The sequence below is a fragment of the Moschus berezovskii genome, chromosome 11 (genome assembly GCF_049115385.1).
Source record: "Moschus berezovskii isolate FMDL1 chromosome 11, NW_MosBer_1.0, whole genome shotgun sequence".
Lineage (NCBI taxonomy): Eukaryota > Metazoa > Chordata > Mammalia > Artiodactyla > Moschidae > Moschus > Moschus berezovskii.
This window is the reverse complement of record NC_142470.1, coordinates 5,625,428-5,644,755: the sequence shown is the minus strand read 5'-3', so window position 1 is coordinate 5,644,755 and position 19,328 is coordinate 5,625,428. Positions and strand designations below refer to the sequence as shown.

At 51.8% G+C, this 19,328-nt stretch overlaps 1 protein-coding gene across 1 annotated transcript in view; it reads left to right on the top strand.

Annotated features, from left to right (window-relative positions):
• Window positions 1-19,328, top strand: part of LAMC3 (laminin subunit gamma 3) — a 70,660-nt gene that overhangs the window by 2,404 nt on the left and 48,928 nt on the right. Inside the window, exon 2 of the mRNA XM_055400297.2 lies at window positions 15,382-15,686. Within this exon, the coding sequence (XP_055256272.2) occupies window positions 15,382-15,686 (305 nt within the window). The remainder of the gene's footprint in view (window positions 1-15,381; window positions 15,687-19,328) is intronic.

The window sequence follows — 19,328 nt, the reverse complement described above, 5'->3', positions numbered from 1 at the left end:
TGTGTGCCAGGCCCTGTGTGGGGCACATGCACACACACGCACACAGACACACCATTCACATGTGCACACACAGTCACACACTGCACACATGTGCATACACGCACACACGTCACAAATGTGCACACATGCACGCACATGTGCGTGCACACATAGACACACCATACACACAGCACACACTGCACGCACGTGCACACACACATGCCACACACATGCACATACACACATGCACGCACATGAACACAAACACCACACACATGTGCACACGGCCATACACATATACCACACGTACACGCACATGTGCACACACATGCACACACCACACACGTGCACGTGTGCACATGCACACACATGCAGTACACACCTGCACATACACACTTACCACACACACACACCATTGTTCTTCCCATTTATTCTCGCTGTGTGCTGGGCCCTGTGTGGGGCACATGCACACACACGCGTGTACATACACACAGACACACACACCATTGTTCTTCCCATTGTGTGGTGTTGTGGCACGAGGCGGGGCTCTGGAAGGGTCTGCGCAGCAAATGAGTGAGTGACAGCCTCACCTCCTCCGTCCTGTGCTCCTCGCCCCGCTCAGGGCTCCCCTTTGCTGCCTCGAGGACTCAGAGCAGGCTTTGCCCTCGCGCCCAGCACAGCCACTCGCTGGGCGAACGCCACCCCCTCCCCGTGCCCTGTCACATGGGGCGAGAGCCGCACCTCCTGGGTTGGTTGTCCCGGCCCCCCGACTCAGGTCAGCCCAGTGCTTACAGGAGCTGGGGCCATCCTTGTGTGTGACCGGGGGCCTCTGCTCAGAGCGGCTCAGGCTGCGGCTCCCCTTGAGGGCGGCCTCTTCTGAAGGGCTTGAGAAAGATTCACCCAAAAATGGTGAAAATGGCTCCCAAAAATGTCCCGACCCTGGGTTCCGTCTACACAGGAGGGGTGCTGGGAACCCACAGCAGCCCCGGACGTGGCCTGTCTTTGGTTCCACTCCACTTTGAGTCTCTCCACCCCAAGCCACGGATGGCACAGTAACGGAGAGAAAAGGTCTGGGGTCTTCAGGAGCTCCCAGTGGGGGCCCGATCTCAGAGGAGGTGGTTGGGGAGCCTCTCCCAGCCCTCGGGCTGCCTCTGCTGACCTCGCCCCCTCTCTCCTTGACCCCGTGGGTGGCAGCTCGGGGGTGGGGGGCCCAGGTCTTCTGGAGGGAGGGGGTTGAGGGGTGGGGGAGGCACAGGCAGCCATCAGCCCTGGAAGGAGGTCGCCGCTTTCCCAGCCCCCCGCGAGCTCACAGACATCTGCTCCGAATCCCTGAGTCCAGTCGCCCAGCTGAGCCTTCCTGTCTGGGATGAAAGGCAGTGGTGGGGGCTGGCGGCTCCTCGGCCTCCACGGAGGCCCTGGGAAGTGGACAGGCTGGAGCCGGGGGTGGGGAGAGGTGAGAGGGGGGAGGTGGACATTCATCGGGGGGCCCTTCCCATGCGCTGGGAACCCCACCAAGCCTGCACCCCCATCCCAGCACCATCTGATCCTGTATATACAGGGAAGCTGAGTCTCTGAGCGTGAAATCAGTGCCGAGGGTCCCACTGGATCCCTTGGGAACCTCCCACCATGCTCTTGCCCTTGCGGATGATAAGCATCCACATTAGGCCCGTCGGAGCCTCAGCCCTTGGCTAGGCTTGGGTCAGTGGGCTCTGCCTTCTGCTTGTACACTTTCTTGAATTCCCGAGAACCTCCTGGAAGGACCCTTAAGTCCCTGAGCAGGTGAGCCCTGAGCCCCTGAGCGCAGGGAAGGCTGCAGGGGTGTGGGGGATGGGCTCCCGGCTGGGGGCTCCCCATGTGGACCAGTTCTCCAGCATCCAGCATCCGGTCAGCGTCTGCCCTGGCATGGAGCTAGAAGACAAGCTAGGCCCCTGGAACCATGTGGATGAAGATTTACGCTCTGGGGACACACCCAGAGCGGACCTCCTGGAGTTCTGAAGGGTGGCGGGAGCTGATACGAGAAGGGAGAACCTTCCAGGTCAAGGGGACTGCACAGGGGGACTAGGAGGCCGCTCTGTGTGTTCTTGGACCCGGCAGTCTGGCCGGCCAGAGTGGAGGGAATGAGAGGACAGTGGGGCCTGGCCTGGTGGGAGCTGACGTCGGAAGGACCTGCCAGCCCCTGCGGAGCCTGACGCCGGCTGCGTCTCCCGAGCCCTGGCTCCACTGCGTCTTCCTGTCGAGTGGGCGGCCGTGTTTGCATTGGCCGAGGCCAGTGCCTGGGGGGACCAAGTCCCTCCTTCCTTCTCCCTGGGGGCTCTGGCTGGAATGCTGGGGCCCCAGTCAGGTCAGGGGGTCAAGGCAGCAGCCGCGACTAGCTTCCACCACAGAAGCGGCCCCCCACGGCCCTGGGCCCAGCTGGCCCTGGCCGCCTCATCTGGCTCTGGGCTCAGGATAGACCTGGCCACTGTAGGAGCAGGAAGTCCCCAAACCCAGGAGGATGCAGGCAGCCTCCGGATCGTCCCTCTCTCCCCAACTCTGGTCGTGTCACCTCCCCGTCAGCAGGGCCGATGATGGCCAGAGACTGCCTCTCTCCTCTCTTTGCCTTTGTCTTTGCCTTTGCTGTTGCGTCGGCCAGGATAACTTCCTATTCCCGCCTTCTCTCGGATCACCCGTATCTCATTCATAAAATACCACGCACTGGTCCCTGTACCAAGCCCTGGGGATGCAGCAGTGGACAAGCTGCTTTCTCCCTTGCTAGGCTTTGAGGTCACCTCCTCTAGGAAGCCTCCAGGTTCCAGCATTGGGCGGAGGGCCTGCCTCTGTGTTCTTGCAGCCCTAACCTTCCCCTGTCACAGTCTAGATCATGAGCGTGAGCTTTTGGTTTGTTCGTGTCCATCACTGGCTCCAGGCTGCAGGGAAAATGCCTGTCTTCACAGCTGTCCCCCAGCACCCAGGGCAGGGCGCCCTGTGCACTGGTGCTGTTGGTTGGGTGGATGAATGGACTAGCAGCAAGCACTTAGTCCTGTGTGTGCCAGGGACTATTCTAAGTGCTTTGCGGTCATTTATTCATTAATCCATCTTATTGTGATGCCTGTTTTGCAAATGGGGGAACTGAGTCACTCTCTTCCAAACACATGCCCAGTTCACACAAGGAAGGTTAGGTATTTTGCCCAAGGCCACAGAGCTGGTAAGCAAGCAGTGGAGCTGGAATGTGAACCCCAGTTCATGACGGCCACACCGTGTTTCCTCCCCTCCCCGGGAACAAGGAACAGTGGATGAATGACTGCCTCCCCGGGCCCAGTCTTCCAGATAAATGCTGACTCCGAAGCTGGGGCCCCGCCCTTCCTCCTGGCCCTGTGCCTCTCCTGCCCACCCCAGGGCTCCAGCCGCTTCACCCGCCTCGCTTCCCCTGCTCTCTCTCGTCTCCCAACAGCCCTGCCACCAGCTGTGCCCTCTCCCCGTCTCATGCCCCCTGGCTTTGCCTATTGGGGTCATGATCGACATTTGAGGCTGCGCCTGCACCTATAGCCCAGGCTCCCACCTGAGCCCTTGACTGGGTCATTCAAGTGTTCCCCCGAAAGTCAGCCCTTGACTGTCACATGGGGTCCAAAGATAAAGGCACCGGGTAAACCATGCCTGTAGCAGCATTACCCACAGTAACTGAAGCCTGCAAGTAACCCCGGTGTCCACTGATGAACAAACAAGCAAGTGTGGCAATAGTCACACAGCGGGATGTTTTCAGCCTTAAAAAGGAAGGACACCTGGGTCTGACAGCTGCTGCTACATGGATGAACCTCCAAGACATTATGCTCAGTGAAATAAGCCAGACACAGAAGGACAGACGCTCCATAATTCCACTCATAAGGGCCCCTGAAAGAGTCATGTTCATAGAGACAGGAAGGAAAAAGGTGGCTGCCAGGGGCTGGGGGAAGAAAGAAGGAGGAGTTAGTGTTTAATGGGTATGAAGTTTCGGGAGAAGGAGAAGGTCTGAAGATGGAGGGTGGAAATGGTTGCATAACAATGTAAATGTACTTAATACCAGTCATCATGTGCTTAAAAGTGATTAAGATGATAAATTTTATGTGTATTTAAAATTGAAAAGTAAAAGCATCCTTCTTTCCCCTGGTCTCTCGCCTCCCAAAGCAAGGAACTCAGGAATCAACTGCACTTCTTCCCTCCTCATCCTCTGACTTCAGCATTCACCAGGTCACTAGACCACTGTCTGGAAGGTTCCCTGTCTTTGCCTTCCTCCCCATCGTGCCCACTCAACCCCTCATGTGTTTCCTGGTTTATTGCAATGGCCTTCAATATCCTGCCACATCTCTTTGCAAACACGCATTGGAAGAAAAGCTGTGACAAACCTAGACAGCATATTAAAAAGCAGAGACACCACTTTGCCGGCACAGGTCCATATAGTCAAAGCTATGGTTTTTCCAGTTGTCATGTACGGATATGAGTATAGGACCATAAAGAAGACTGAAAAGTTCTGAAGAACCGATGCTTTGACATTGTGGTGCTGGAGAAGACTCTGTGTGTCCCTGGGACTGCACGGAGATCAAACCATCAATCCTAAAGGAAATCAACCCTGAATATTCATTGGAAGGACTGATGCTGAAGCTCCAATACTTTGGCCACCTGATGCAAAGAGCTGACTCATTGGAAAAGACCTGATGCTGGGAAAGATGGAAGGTGAAAGGAGAAGGGGGTGACGGAAGATGAGATGATTAAATAGCATCACCAACTCAATGGATATGAGTTTGAGCAAACTGGAGGACAGAGGAGCTGGCATATTGCAGTCCATGGGGTCACAAAGTGTTGGACACGAATTAGCAACTGAACGACAATAACAGCAACATTTCAGTCACATCTCTGTTCAGACTAGACCTCAGAATCCTTCTTAACACAAAGCCATAGGCAATAATCAAACAAAACCTGCTCACTCTCTCCCTAGGCTAGACGATAAGCTTGACAATATTAATCCGTATTTGGGGTTTAGACTCTTGGCCCAAAGATGAGGGAACTGTCATGGGCCCAGCCCTGATCCAGCCAGGCTCTCATGGTGTCTGGCGCTGTGACAGACACCCAGCTCTTCACGGGCATTCATTGAGCCCCAAATTGCTAAGAGCTAGCTTGATTCATTAGAAAAGCCCCAATGCTGGGAAAGTCGAAGGCAGGAGGAGAAGGGGACAACAGAGGATGAGATGATTGGACAGCATCAGTAACTCAATGGATGTGAGTTTGAGCAAGCTCCGGGAAATGATGAAGGTCAGGGAGGCCTGGCATGCTACAGTTCGTGGGGTCGCAGAGTCGGACACGACTGAGTGCCTGAACAACAAAGCCTGGTGGCTCAGACGGCAAAGAATCGCCTGCGGTGCAGGAGGCCTGGGTTCGATCCCTGGGTCAGGAAGATCCACTGGCAAAGGGAATGGCAACCCACTCCAGTATTCTTGCCTGGAGAATCCCATGGACAGAGGAGCCTGGCAGGATACAGTCTGTGGGGTCGCAGAGAGTGGGACTAACATGGGGTGGGAGAGGAGGAGAACCGCGGATGGCCGGGCCCGAGGAGCCCTCTGTGGTGCCCCTGCAGGCTGGGAGCGGCTCTCGCCACCTGGTTCTCGTGCCCTTGGTGGGCAGGGCAGCGGCACCCCCACGTTTCCAGCTCAGCTCCCCACCCTGCCTCCCTCCAGCCCCATCCCCAGGCCACTGCTCCCCAGATGGCTCCAATTAAAGGGCTTTGTTTTGTTTCCATTTTCCCAAAATAAGCCTCTCCTTCGGGGCTCCCTGTGCTCGGCCAGTGCCGGATGTGGGCCGGCCTGCTTCTCTGACCGCCCTGGTGTCATTCCTGTCAGGCCTTATGTCCCAGCTGGCTGGAGAGGACAGGGCCGGGTGCCTCTAGTGCTGGCTTGGGTGACTTCAGCGGTTCTCAGGGGGCACCGGCACCCCCTTCCTGGGCAACCCCTTCTCTCTAAGCCCTGAATGGAGGGGTGTCTGGTTCAGCAACTTTGGGGCCGACAAGCCTGCGGTCAAGTCAAGACTCAGCTGTTTTCCATGTGACCTTGGGCGAGTCCCTGTTTTCTGCCCAAGCCTCTGTTTCCTCGTTAGCAAGATGCACACAGCGATGGAGGCGTCTGGGGGTCTCTGAGATACAGTGTACATAGAGCAGTTAACAAGGTGCCAGGCAGGACTCCCCTGGTGGTCCAGTGGTTAAGACTCCAACCTTCCGATGCAAGGGGCACTTGTTCAATCCCCGGTTAGGGAACTAAGATCCCACGTGGCTTGTGGCAGAAAATACATAAATACAAATTAAAGTCTTAAAAAATAATACAAGGTGCCTGGCACATAGTCAGTGCTCAGTAAGTGCTGGCTGTTGTTAGACTTATTCAGAGGTCATGAAGAGCAGAAACTCTGCGACAGTCTCAACCATGTTGTCGGGCTTGCCTGTCTCCACTTGCTCGCTGGATTATACCCTCCTGCTGCTGCTGCTGCTAAGTTACTTCAGTCATGTCCAACTCTGTGCGACCCCATAGACGGCAGCCCACCAGGCTCCCCTGTCCCTGGGATTCTCCAGGCAAGAACACTGGAGTGGGTTGCCATTGCCTTCTCCGATACCCTCCTCAGTTCAGATCAGTTCAGTTCAGTCGCTCAGTTGTGTCCGACTCTTTGCGACCCCATGAATCACAGCACACCAGGCCTCCCTGTCCATCACCAACTCCCGGAGTTCACTCAGACTCATGTCCATCGAGTCGGTGATGCCATCCGGCCATCACATTCTCTGTCGTCCCCGTCTCCTCCTGCCCCCAATCCCTCCCAGCATCAGACTCTTCTCCAGTGAGTCAACTCGTCGCATGAGGTGGCCAAAGTATTGGAGTTTCAGCTTTAGCATCAGTCCTTCCAATGAACACCCAGGATTGATCTCCTTTAGAATGGACTGGTTGGATCTCCTTGCAGTCCAAGGGACTCTCAAGAGTCTTCTCCAGCACCACAGTTCAAAAGCATCAATTCTTCGGCGATCAGCTTTCTTCACAGTCCAACTCTCACATCCATACATGACCACAGGAAAAACCATAGCCTTGATTAGGCGGACCTTGGTTGGCAAAGTAATGTCTCTGCTTTTTAATATGCTATCTAGGTTGGTCATAACTTTCCTTCCAAGGAGTAAGCGTCTTTTAATTTCCTGTCTGCAGTCAGCATCTGCAGTGATTTTGGAGCCCAAAAAAACAAAGTCTGACACTGTTTCCACTGTTTCCCCATCTATTTCCCATGAAGTGATGGGACCAAATGCCATGATCTTTGTTTTCTGAATGTTGAGCTTCAGGCCAATCTTTTCACTCTCCTCTTTCACTTTCATCAAGAGGCTTTTGAGTTCCTCTTCACTTTCTGCCATAAGGGTGGTGTCATCTGCATATCTGAGGTTATTGATATTTCTCCCAGCAATCTTGATTCCAGCTTGTGCTTCTTCCAGTCCAGCGTTCCTCATGATGTACTCTGCATATAAGTTAAATAAGCAGGGTGACAATATACAACCCTGACGTACTCCTTGTCCTATTTGGAACCAGTCTGTTGTTCCATGTCCAGTTCTAACTGTTGCTTCCTGACCTGCATACAGGTTTCTCAAGAGGCAGGTCAGGTGGTCTGGTATTCCCATCTCTTTCAGAATGAGGTGTTAATAAAAATCATGCTTCTTCTGGCAAGCATTTATGGAGCACCTGCTGTGTGCTGGGCTTCCTAGGTGGCGCTAGTGGTGAAAAATCCTCCTGCCAGTGCAGACGATGTAAGAGATGCAGGTTTGACCCCTGGAACGGGAAGGTCCCCTGGAGGAAGAAATGCCAACTCACTCCAGTGTTCTTGCCAGGAGAATCCACAGACAGAGGAGCCTGGCATGGAGTCACAAAGGGTCGGACACAACTGAGCATCTAAGCACATACTGTGTGCCAGGAAGATCCCCTGGAGGAGGAAATGGCAAGCCAACTCCAGTGTTCTTGCCTGGAAAATTCCATGGTCAGAGGAGCCTGGCAGACTACAGTCCATGGGGTCGCAAAGAGTAGGATACAACTGAGTGCCAGGCACGATGCTCAGCTCTGAGGATTCACTGCCCCTGTCCCCAGGAGGTCACGGTCTAGTGGGAGGGACATGCAGGTCTTTACAGAACAGGGTGAAGAGACTCGGGGAAGCCGGGGAGCACCAGTGAGACACCCAAACCCACAGCTCCATGGATGAATAGCCATCAGGAAGGTTGGGAGAGGGAGGTTCCATGCAGGACTCAGGCGGGGGCATGTGATCAGTCTGCTAATCCAGTGGGATGAGCAGGGATGCATGGTAGCCAGCCAGGTGAGGAGCAGAGGGAACAGCATTCTAAGCAGAGGGAACAGCATGTTGGGTGGCTGGGAGGTGGGAGCCATGTGGTCCTGAGCAGTGTCGCTCCCCAGTTAACAGCTGGGGATGACACCAGTGTGTTCCCAGCTTTCTTGATGGGAGCACACCTGTCTCAATCACCCTGAAGCCCTATCGGCCCCACAGCTTGGAAGGGTCTGGGTCAAAGCTGCAATTTTCATTCTTGTGGCTGCTTAGAAGACCTCAGTTCCTTTCCCAGCCTTTGGGCTGCCTTTGGCAGAAATCTTTTCATCACAAAGCAGGGATTACGCTGCTTTCTTCACCTTTCTAATTAGTTCTTGTAACAGAAAGTCCCTGCCGTGCCTCTGTGATGTTCCTGCGTCTTCTCTCGCCTCCTGGCTTGGCAAGGAAAGGGAAAAGCCACGATGTTTCCTCCCGTGTGAAGTTCCTCGTTTGCATGAAATCTCAGTGGCTGCTTTTTTCCGATCATGCTTCTAGCTGCCAGCTACCTTTTAAGTGGCTCCAAGCTCCCCTCCTGCGAGGTGTCTGGCTGGATATTTACAGAGGAGTCTGGGTTGGTGGACCCAGGGCAACCTCCACGAACATCCTTTTGTGAACGCACGTCTGGGGCAGGTCCCCACCTGGTTCCAAGGCCTGACGCCTGCTCAGAACAGAAGCCACCGCCCCAGACACTGGCTCTGTGTGGGACACATGCTTTCTTTTAAGGGACTCGGAGTGACAGTGCCAAGCTGTGCTGTAACTTTGAAAAACATCTTAAAACAGAACATGGCAAGGCGGTTGCTTTTTAAAATTTTTTTAAAAATTTGTGTTTTCTCCAGTTTTTAAATTAGAACAAGCTTCATCAGAAAAAAAAAAAAAACACGGGAAAATGCAGAACAACTGAAGAGGGAAGAAGAGTCCCCGAGTCCTCTGCCCTGAGGACAGTCATGCTTACACGTTTGATGGCTTCCTTTTCTGCTGCTTCTTTGGGAATTTTTAAATATCATCTGATGCTTCTGAATGTAGGACCATTTGTCTCCTTTTTCATTCTCATTTTGACTTTCCCACGTAATATAAACTCACTGTCAACGTTCCGGTGGTTTCAGCCAGCCTGTGAGTTTATGCCCTACAATTTATTGAACCCTGATGGTTCCAGTTTTTTCCCTGTTATAAAAGCAGTTCCTTGATGAACTAACTCCTCGATTTAGGTTCAGTGCCTTGTTTGACTTCCCAGAAGTGGGATTTTTCTTTTTCTTTTTTTTTAACCAAAGGCTGAGAACATTTTTATGGCTCTTTATATGTGTCGCCACATTCCCTAGGGACCCATATATATACTTTGGCCCCAATTTTTCTTTTATTGTGGTAAAATGCACATAACATAAAATTTATTATCATAACCTTTTTTAAGTGCCGAGTTCACTGGTATTAAGTACTTTCACATAGTTGTATAACCATCACCACCATCCACCCACCGAATTTTTTCATCTTCCTAAACTGAAACTTTGGGATTGGAATGAAAACTGACCTTTTCCAGTCCTGAGACCACTGCTGAGTTTTCCAAATTTGCTGACATACTGAGTGCAGCACTTTCACAGCATCATCTTTCAGGATTTGAAATGGCTCAACTGGAATTCCATCACCTCCACTAGCTTTGTTTGTAGTGATGTTTCCTAAGGCCCACTTGACTTCACATTCCAGAATGTCTGGCTCTAGGTGAGTGATCACACCATCGTGGTTATCTGGGTCGTGAAGCTCTTCTTTGTACAGTTCTGTGTATTCTTGCCACCTCTTCTTAATATTTTCTGCTTCTGTTAGGTCCATACCATTTCTGTCCTTTATCGAGCCCATTTTTACATGAAATGTTCCCTTGGTATCTCTAATTTTCTTGAAGAGATCTCTAGTCTTTCCCATTCTTTTGTTTTCCTCTATTTGTTTGCATTGATCACTGAGGAAGGCTTTCTTATCTCTCCTTGCTATTCTTTGGAACTATGTATTCAAGTGGGTATATCTTTCCTTTTCTCCTTTGCTTTTGGCCTCTCTTCTTTTCACAGCTATTTGTAAGGCCTCCTCAGACAGCCATTTTGCTTTTTTGCATTTCTTTTTCTTGGGGATGGTCTTGATCCTGTCTCCTGTACAATGTCACGAACCTCCGTCCAGAGTTCATCAGGCACTCTATCAGATCTAGTCCCTTAAATCTATTTCTCACTTCCACTGTATAATCATAAGGGATTTGATTTATGTCATACCTGAATGATCTAGTAGTTTTCCCCACTTTCTTCAATTTAAGTCTGAATTTGGCAATAAGGAGTTCATGATCTGAGCCACAGTCAGCTCCCTGTCTTGTTTTTGCTGACTGTATAGAGCTTCTCCATCTTTGGCTGCAAAGAATATAATCAATCTGATTTCGGTGTTGACCATCTGGTGATGTCCATGTGTCAAAATTCTCTAAAGTAGGCTTCAGCAATATGTGAACCATGAACTTCCAGATGTTCAAGCTGGTTTTAGAAAAGGCAGAGGAACCAGAGATCAAATTGCCAACATCCGCTGGATCATCAAAAAAGCAAGAGAGTTCCAGAAAAACATCTATTTCTCCTTTATTGACTATGCCAAAGCCTTTGACTGTGTGGACCACAATAAACTGTGTAAAATTCTGAAAGAGATGGGAATACCAGACCACCTGACCTGCCTCTTGAGAAACCTGTATACATGTCAGGAAGCAACAGTTAGAACCGGACATGGAACAACAGACTGGTTCCAAATAGGGAAAGGAGTATGTCAAGGCTGTATATTGTCACCCTGCTTATTTAACTTATATGCAGAGTACATCATGAGGAACTCTGGGCTGGAAGAAGCACAAGCTGGAATCAAGATTGACGGGAGAAATATCAATAACCTCAGATATGCAGATGACACCACCCTTATGGCAGAAAGTGAAGAAGAACCAAACAGCCTCTTGATGAAAGTGAAAGAAGAGAGTGAAAATGTTGGCTTAAAGCTCAACATTCAGAAAACAAAGATCATGGCATCCGGTCCCATCACTTCATGGCAAATAGATGGGGAAACAGTGGAAACAATGTCAGACTTTATATTTTGGGGCTCCAAAATCACTGCAGATGCTGATTGCAGCCATGAAATTAAAAGACGCTTACTCTTTGGAAGGAAAACTATGATCACCCTAGATAACATATTAAAAAGCAGAGACATTACTTTGTCAACAAAGGTCCTTCTAGTCAAGGCTATGGCTTTTCCAGTGGTCATGTATGGATGTGAGAATTGAACTGTGAAGAAAGCTGAGCGCTGAAGAATTGATGCTTTTGAACTGTGGTGTCAGAGAAGACTCTTGAGAGTCCCTTGGACTGCAAGGAGATCCAACCAGTCCATCCTAAAGGCGATCAGTCCTGGGTGTTCATTGGAAGGACTGATGCTAAAGCTGAAACTCCAATACTTTGGCCACCTGATGCGACTGACTCACTGGAAAAGACCCTGATGCTGGGAAGGATTGGGAGCAGGAGGAGAAGGGGACGACCGAGAATGAGATGGCTGGATGGCATCACTGACTCGACGGACATGGGTTTGGGTGCACTCCGGGAGTTGGTGACGGACAGGGAGGCCTGGCGTGCTGATTCATGGGGTCGCAAAGGGCTGGACACGACTGAACTGAGCTGAACGGAGCTGAACTGAAACTGTCCCGTTAAGCGGTCTCGCCCCTTTCTCTTGCCATTCTACTTTCTGTCTCCGTAAGTTCAACTACTCATATACTGAACTCAGCTACTCTAGGGGCCTCATGTAAGTGGAATCACCTAGTATTCGCCCTTTGATGACTGGCTGAATTCGCTTCACATAACGTCCTCGGTGCTCCTCCAGCTTGTAGCATGTGCTGGAACTTCCCTGCTCTTTGAGTCTGGATAATATTTCACTGTGGGATGAACCACCGTTTGTTTCTTCCCCATCCGTCCATGCACATCTGTGTTGCTTCCACCTCTTGGCTGTCGTGAATAATGTTACTGTGAAGATGTGTGTCCAAATGTCTCCTCAAGACCCTACATGACTCTCCGGGGCATATACGCAGTCGTGGAATGGCTGGATCATATGGTAGCTTTATTTTTAATTTCTTGAGGAACCGCCAAGCTGTTTTTCATAGCCAGTGCATCATTTTACACTCCTACTAACAGTGTACAAGACTTCCAACTTTCCCACATCCTCGCCAACGCTTGGTATTGTTATCTGTTTTTTTAAAAAAATAATAGCCATCCTAGGCCCTTCTCTGGTGGTCCACTGATTGGGACTCCATGCTCCCAATATGGGGAGCCAGGGTTCAATCCACAGTCAGGGAACTGTATCCCACATGCTGCAACTAAAGATCTCACCTATTGCAACTAAGAGCTGGGGCAACCAACTACATTTTAAAAATAGAATAAAATAATAGCCATCCTAATGGATGTGAGGGCCAATTTTTGAAAATATAGAAGACAAACTTATGGAAGCACAATTTACCATACAATGCACCCAATTCAAACATACAATTCAGTGCTTTTGGGTATTATTCATAGAGTTGCATACTCATCACCACAGTCCATTTTTGAACATTGTCATCATCTCCAAAGAAACCCTGTACCCATTAGCAATCATCTCCCCCCAAGTATTCTCCCACCCTCTAAACCCTGAAAACGACTAATCTACTTTCCATTTTTCTGACTGTGCCTAATTGGAATATTTAATATAGGTGAAATCATACTGTATGTAGTCCGTGGAGTTAACTTCTTTTTCTTTTTTGACTAGGCTGGGTCTCTTTTGCTGCTCGGCTTTTTGTCTCGTTGCAGAGCGGGGTTTGCTCTCCAGTTGTGGCGTTCAGGCTTCTCGCTGCCGTGGCTTCTGTTCTTACAGCGCGCAGGCTGTACACAGTTGCATGTGGGATCTTCCTGGACCGGGGATCGAACCCGTGTCTTCTGCACTGGCAGGTGGATTCTTTACCACTGAGCCACCAGAGAAGCCCAGCTTCTTTTCTTTATCATATTATTTTCAAGGTTCATCTCCACTGTAGCCAGTGTCTGTTCTTTGCTCCTTTCTCTTGCCAAATAGTATTTCTTTGTGTGATATACCACATTTTATTTTTTCATTTATCTGTCGATGAACGTCTGAGTTGTGTCACAGCAGGGTGAACATTCGTGAACGTTCATGTGCAGCTTTTTGTGAGGACGTTTTGTGTTTTCGTTTTGCTTGGGCACACGCCTGGGAGTGAGATTGCTGAGCCATGTGGTAACTTTATTTTAACCTTTTAAGAAACCCCCAGACTCTTGTCCAAAGCAGCTGCACCGTTTTACACTTTTACCAGCTGTGTACAAGGCTTCCAGTTTTTCCACATCCTTGCTAACACTGCTTTTTGTCTTTTTATTGTATCCATCTTAGGGGAGTGAAGTACATCTTGTTGTAGTTTTGGTGTGGGTAGTCGTGTCGAACATCTCCTGTGCACATTGGCCATTTATATATCTTCTTTGGAGAAATGTCCATTTTTTTCAGTTGGGCTATCTGTCTTTTTTATTTTTTTGGTGGAGCCACATGGCTTGCAGGATCTTAGTTCCCTGACCAGGGATAGAACCCGTGCTACCTGCAGTGAAAGCACCAAGTCCTAATCACTGGACCCCCAGGGAAGTCCCCAATTATCTTTTTATTTTTGAGCTGTAAGAATTCTTTATACATTCTAGATAAGTCCCTTAACAGATACATGTTTTGCAAATATTTTCTCCTGTTCTGTGGGTTGGCTTTTCATTTTCTTCAGTGGTGTCTAAAAGCCCAGGAGCTTTTGATGAAGTTCAGTTGGTCTGTTTTTTCTTTTGTCACTTGTGCCTTTGGTGCCCCATCTAAGAAGGCTTTACCTAACCCAGGTCACAAAGATTTACTCTTTTATTTTCTTCTAAGAGTTTTATAGATTTAGCTCTCACATTGGGCCAAGATGTTTTAAACAGAAGACTGAAGTGACTTGTCCTCCGTGGGTAAGGGAGACTGTGGACAGTGATGGAGGTGGCAGCAGCAGGGCAGGCCTCCTGGGCCATCCAGGACCAGGCAGAAAGGCCAGAGGGAAGAAAGTGGATGCAGGCCTTGACAAGCTCTATGCTGCTCAGTCATGTCTGACTCTGCGACTCTATGGACTGCGGCCCACCAGGCTCCTCTGTCCATGGGATTCTCCAGGCAAGAATACTGCAGTGGGTTGCCATGCCCTCCTTCAGGAGATCTTCCCAACCCAGGGATTGAATCCACGTCTCTTAAGTCTCCTGCATTGGCAGGTGGGTTCTTTACCACTAGTGCCACCTGGGATGCAGGTTCAATCCCTGGGTCGGGAAGGTTCCCTGAAGAAGGTCCACTGGAGTGGGTAGTCTCTCTTGCCCGGAGAATCCCATAGACAGAGGAGCCTGGCAGGCTACCTTCCAGAGTGTCGCAAAGAGTCAGGCACGACTGAGGAGACTTAGCACGCACGCACGAGTGTTAAATTGGGAGACAAGGCCACGGGTCCAAGAGATGGAGACTTCTCTTGGGAAATTTGGATTGAAGAGAAGTTAGATGGAAGCAGGGGGAAGAGTGGAGTCCCGGGGGAATTGCATTAGGATTGGGGGGGCTTGAAACAGGCATGTCTCCAGACTCCAGGGGTCTGAAATCATTGGGAGGGAAGGAGGTAAAAAGGCACATGTGGGAGGTCTGGGTTTGCTGGGGTGTAGTAAAAGAAATAACTTTCTAATGGCAGAGCAGACTTCAGGATGTGGCAATATCCCATTGCTGGAGCTATTTGAAGCAGAAAGAGATGGCTGAGTCAGGGCTGTTACACTGCTGATTTCTGTGCAGGGGGGCAAATCGGCCTAATTAAGGGATGGCAAATGCCTGGGAATCATGCCAGCATTGTCCTCTCTGGTGTCCCTGACAGGCATCACTAATTGATCATGGCATGCCCCACACAGTGCTCCAGACAGCCTCTAACAGTCCATCCAAGATAGTTTATGCAGCCCAGCCGTTCTGTTCTCCCTGGACCAGGATTCTGACTCTCCCTTCCCTTCTGTAAAATGGGTCCACGTCTCCCCACCACAGGGAAAGCTTACGAGATCACCTACGTGCGGCTGAAGTTCCACACGAGTCGCCCCGAGAGCTTTGCCATCTACAAGCGCAGCCGGGCAGGGGGCCCCTGGGACCCCTACCAGTACTACAGCGCCTCGTGCCAAAAGACCTACGGCCGGCCCGAGGGCCTGTTCCTGCGGCCGGGCGAGGACGAGCGTGTGGCCTTCTGCACCTCTGAGTTCAGCGACATCTCCCCACTGAGCGGGGGCAACGTGGCCTTTTCCACCCTGGAGGGCCGGCCCAGTGCCTACAACTTTGAAGAGAGCCCTGTGTTGCAGGTTAGAGGGGCCTGGGGGTGGGGCCTGGGGGGAGGGGCTGGCCCGGACACTCAGGTCCAGGGGACCAGAGGGAAGACTGAAAGGGCAGGAGGATGCAGTGGGGGCTCTTCGAGACCCCCTGGTTTTTAGATTCCAAACAACAGAAGCTTTTGTTGTGCCTGAATCTTTTGTGAATGGCCGACAATGAAAGAGATGGAAGAGGGTGTCCTGTGACAGCCACCAACTCAGCTAACCCTTTCCCCTGGGGAAACGGACACTCAGAGCAGGGGCGGGGACTTTCCAAGGGCGCATGCGGGTAGGTGGAAGGGTCCTGAGGGTCCTGACTCCTAGCTGGAGCCCCTGCCAGAGCTCCCCACTCTGGGATGGATGGCCTTGCCTGCCCCGTGTGTCTCCAGGGGCTGTGACGAGGATAAAAGGAAAACGTGAAAAGCACTTGAGTTTGGACTCGTGGAGTTGTGGTTTCCGTGCTGTCAGGCGGAGCTGTCCGACAGGACTTCTTGCAGTGACAGAAGAAAATGATCCCAAGCTGCACGGTGCGGTGGGGATTGCCACGAACCACGTGTGTCTGTAAGAACACGTGAAATGTGACTAGCATGACTGAGGGACTGAATTTTCAACTTTATTTTATTTTAATGAATTTTAATTACTAGCCCCACGGGGCTGGCTGCTGTTACCTTGGACAGTCAACAAGAAGGTCACCAGCAGAGTGAGTGCCCTTTAAGAGATGCTCCGAAGGCAATGGCAAGCCACTCCAGTACTCTTGCCTAGAAAATCCCATGGATGGAGGAGCCTGGTAGGCTGCAGTCCGTGGGGTCGCTAAGGGTCGGACACGACTGAGCGACTTCACTTTCACTTTTCACTTTCACACATTGGAGAAGGAAATGGCAACCCACTCCAGTGTTCTTGCCTGAAGAATCCCAGGGACCGGGTAGCCTGGTGGGTTGCCGTCTATGGGGTCGCACAGAGTCAGACACCACTGAAGTGACTTAGCAGCAGCAGCAGCATTCACCCTTTGAAGATGAGATCGTAGCAGCTCATTGATCTCATCTCCATGGCAGAGCACTGTGGCCATAGGCATTCACCAGATCCCCCATCTCGCCTGTCTGAGTCCATTCAGGTTTCTAACCCCACCGGCATCGGCACTGCCATCAGACAATCAATCCACCTGCATCTGTGCCATCTTGGCAGCTTGGTCCCTGTCTTGTTGCCCCACATGTCCTGGATGTTGTCCCTGACGGAGAAACAGCCTTTTCAGAAATGAGCCCCTTGCAGCCCCCCAGGCAGAGACCAAGGTCAGAGAAGGACAAAGAAAGGCAAGGCCACCCACCCCTTCTCTCCCCTCTGGGCGCCCCCAGAGTGGTGCTTCCTCTAAGGACGGGGAGCATTTGTGGTGGGGTACCCAAGGATGTAATCAACTGTGGTGTTGGAGAAGATTCTTGAAAGTCACTTGGGCTGCAAGGAGATCCAACCAGTCCATCGTCAAGGAAATCAGTCCTGAATAGTCATTGGAAGGACTGATGCTGAAGCTGAAGCTCCAATACTTTGGCCACCTGATAAGAAGAGCCAACTCATTGGGGAAGACCCTGATGCTGGGAAAGATTGAAGGCAAGAGAAGAAGGGGGTGATAGAGGAGGAGCTGGTTGGATGGCATCACCGGCTCAATGAACATGAGTTAGGGCAAATTCCTGGAGATAGTCAAGCACAGGGAACCCTGGCGTGCTGCAGTCCAGGGGTCGCAAAGAGTCAGACACAACTGAGCAACCAAACAACAACGAAGGACGTGTCCGTGTGACTGCTGCGTCTTGGATCCCTCCATCCCCCATGGAGGGGGGCCACAGGCCTGGGGTAGAAGGCTGACCCTCTGCAGGGTGCTGCCTGGGGCAGAAGCTCCCGCCTCCCGCTACTTACCGTTGCATTCTGGCCCCGGGTCTGTCCAAAATCAACGTGAGAGCCCAACTTGCCGTTTTAACTGGCCCATTGCAGATGCAGAAGCCCATTGCGTGTGTACACTGGGTCCCCAGTTTGCCCAGAAGTGACCTTCAGGGAGTGACCCGTACAGTTTGAGCTAAGGGAATAAATTCCCCTTCCCTCTCCCAGCTCCCTTCCTGGTGTCTCAGGGAGAGTCTGATGCTGTTCCCATGGCCCGTGTCTTCACAGACTGATGAGCAGGTCATAGGCTGCAGAGCAGATGCAGGAACCCAGAGGAGGGCCACTGCGGGCCAAGACCTGAGCGGATCATTGCCCTCTGGGGCTGGGGTCCCTGGTATGATGAGGGCGTTGCAGTTAGATGCAGGAAGGCAGGCTACCTAGTGGCTAAAGCTGGGACCCTGGGGTCCAACACAAACCCCAGCTCCTCATGCACCAGCCCTGCAACTTGGAAGCACAGTACTTCTCTGAGCTCAGTCTTGGAGGTCATGTTGTTCAGTCACTAGGTTGTGTCTGACTCTGCGGCCCCGTGGACAGCAGCACACCAGGCTCCCCTATCCTTCAGCATCTCCCGGAGCTTGCTCAAAGTCGCGTCCATCGAATCGGTGATGCCGTCCAGCCATCTCACCCTCTGTCGTCCCCTTCTCCTGCCCTCAGTCTTTCCCAGCAGCCGGGGTTTTCCCGTGAGTCAGCTCTTTGCATCAGTCTACTCATCTGTCAAACGTGGCTGAGAATCAACCCTCCCCCTGGGGTTACTGTGAGGACCTAAGTCATAACCACACAGTAAGTGTCAGTTGCTGCACCTTCCAGCTTAGACAGCAGTGGTTTGAGTTCTCTATGGGCACTGTCTCCAGACAAAGAAGACTCAGCGCATCAACGGTGCTCTGCTGGGTTCCCACGTAGGCCTTGTCCCTTGCTTCTCAGCTGCTTCAGGGACCAGCCACGCCTGGGCACGTGTGGAACTACAGAGTCTCAGGCCGCACCTCTGATCAGAAGCTGCTTTGTAACCCGACCCCTGAACGCACACTGACATTTGGGTATTGACTCAGAGAGTGACAGCCCCGGGGGCGCTGGCAGACTCCTCTGAGCGCTGACGTTTTCTGGTGCCGGAACTCCTCCCCGGCTGAAGCATCCTCAGGCAGAGGTTCTGGGCCCCAGGTCACGGGCTTGAAAGTTGCTGAGCCTGACGGGGCCTGCGGAGGCCTGCTGGCCTGAGTCATGCTGGGGTGAGAAGTCAGGACTCTGCCGGGAGTTCATTTCCTGTCCTGATGGGCCTGACTGCTAAACCAGGGGCTCCTGGGCTGAATTAAAAAGGTGATTAACATTCAGCTGGAGCCACCTCTGATTGTGACAGCAGGCCGGTGAAAATGTCAGCCTTCACGTGGGCTCTCCCCCACGTCCCTGCCAGCTCTTCCAGGGGGAAGCCTCTCCTCCTGCCATCAGCAAGTATTTACTGCATTGTCTGCCCTGGGCCAGGCAGAGCCCGGGGCTGGGGATGCCGCGAGGACCCCGAGTCCCTGTTCTTGTGGGGCTGTGTTCTGGTGAGACATGTCACCTGGGGCAAGGGCCTTGTCTGTGGGAGGCTGCTCCTTAGCCCATGAGAAGCCTGTGAACCCAGGGCCCTGGGACGCACCCTCCCTTGGCTGACCTCTAGAGTGGCAGTGCAGTCCTACTGGCAGGAGTCAGGGGACCCGCATGGCACGGTTTTAAAAGGGC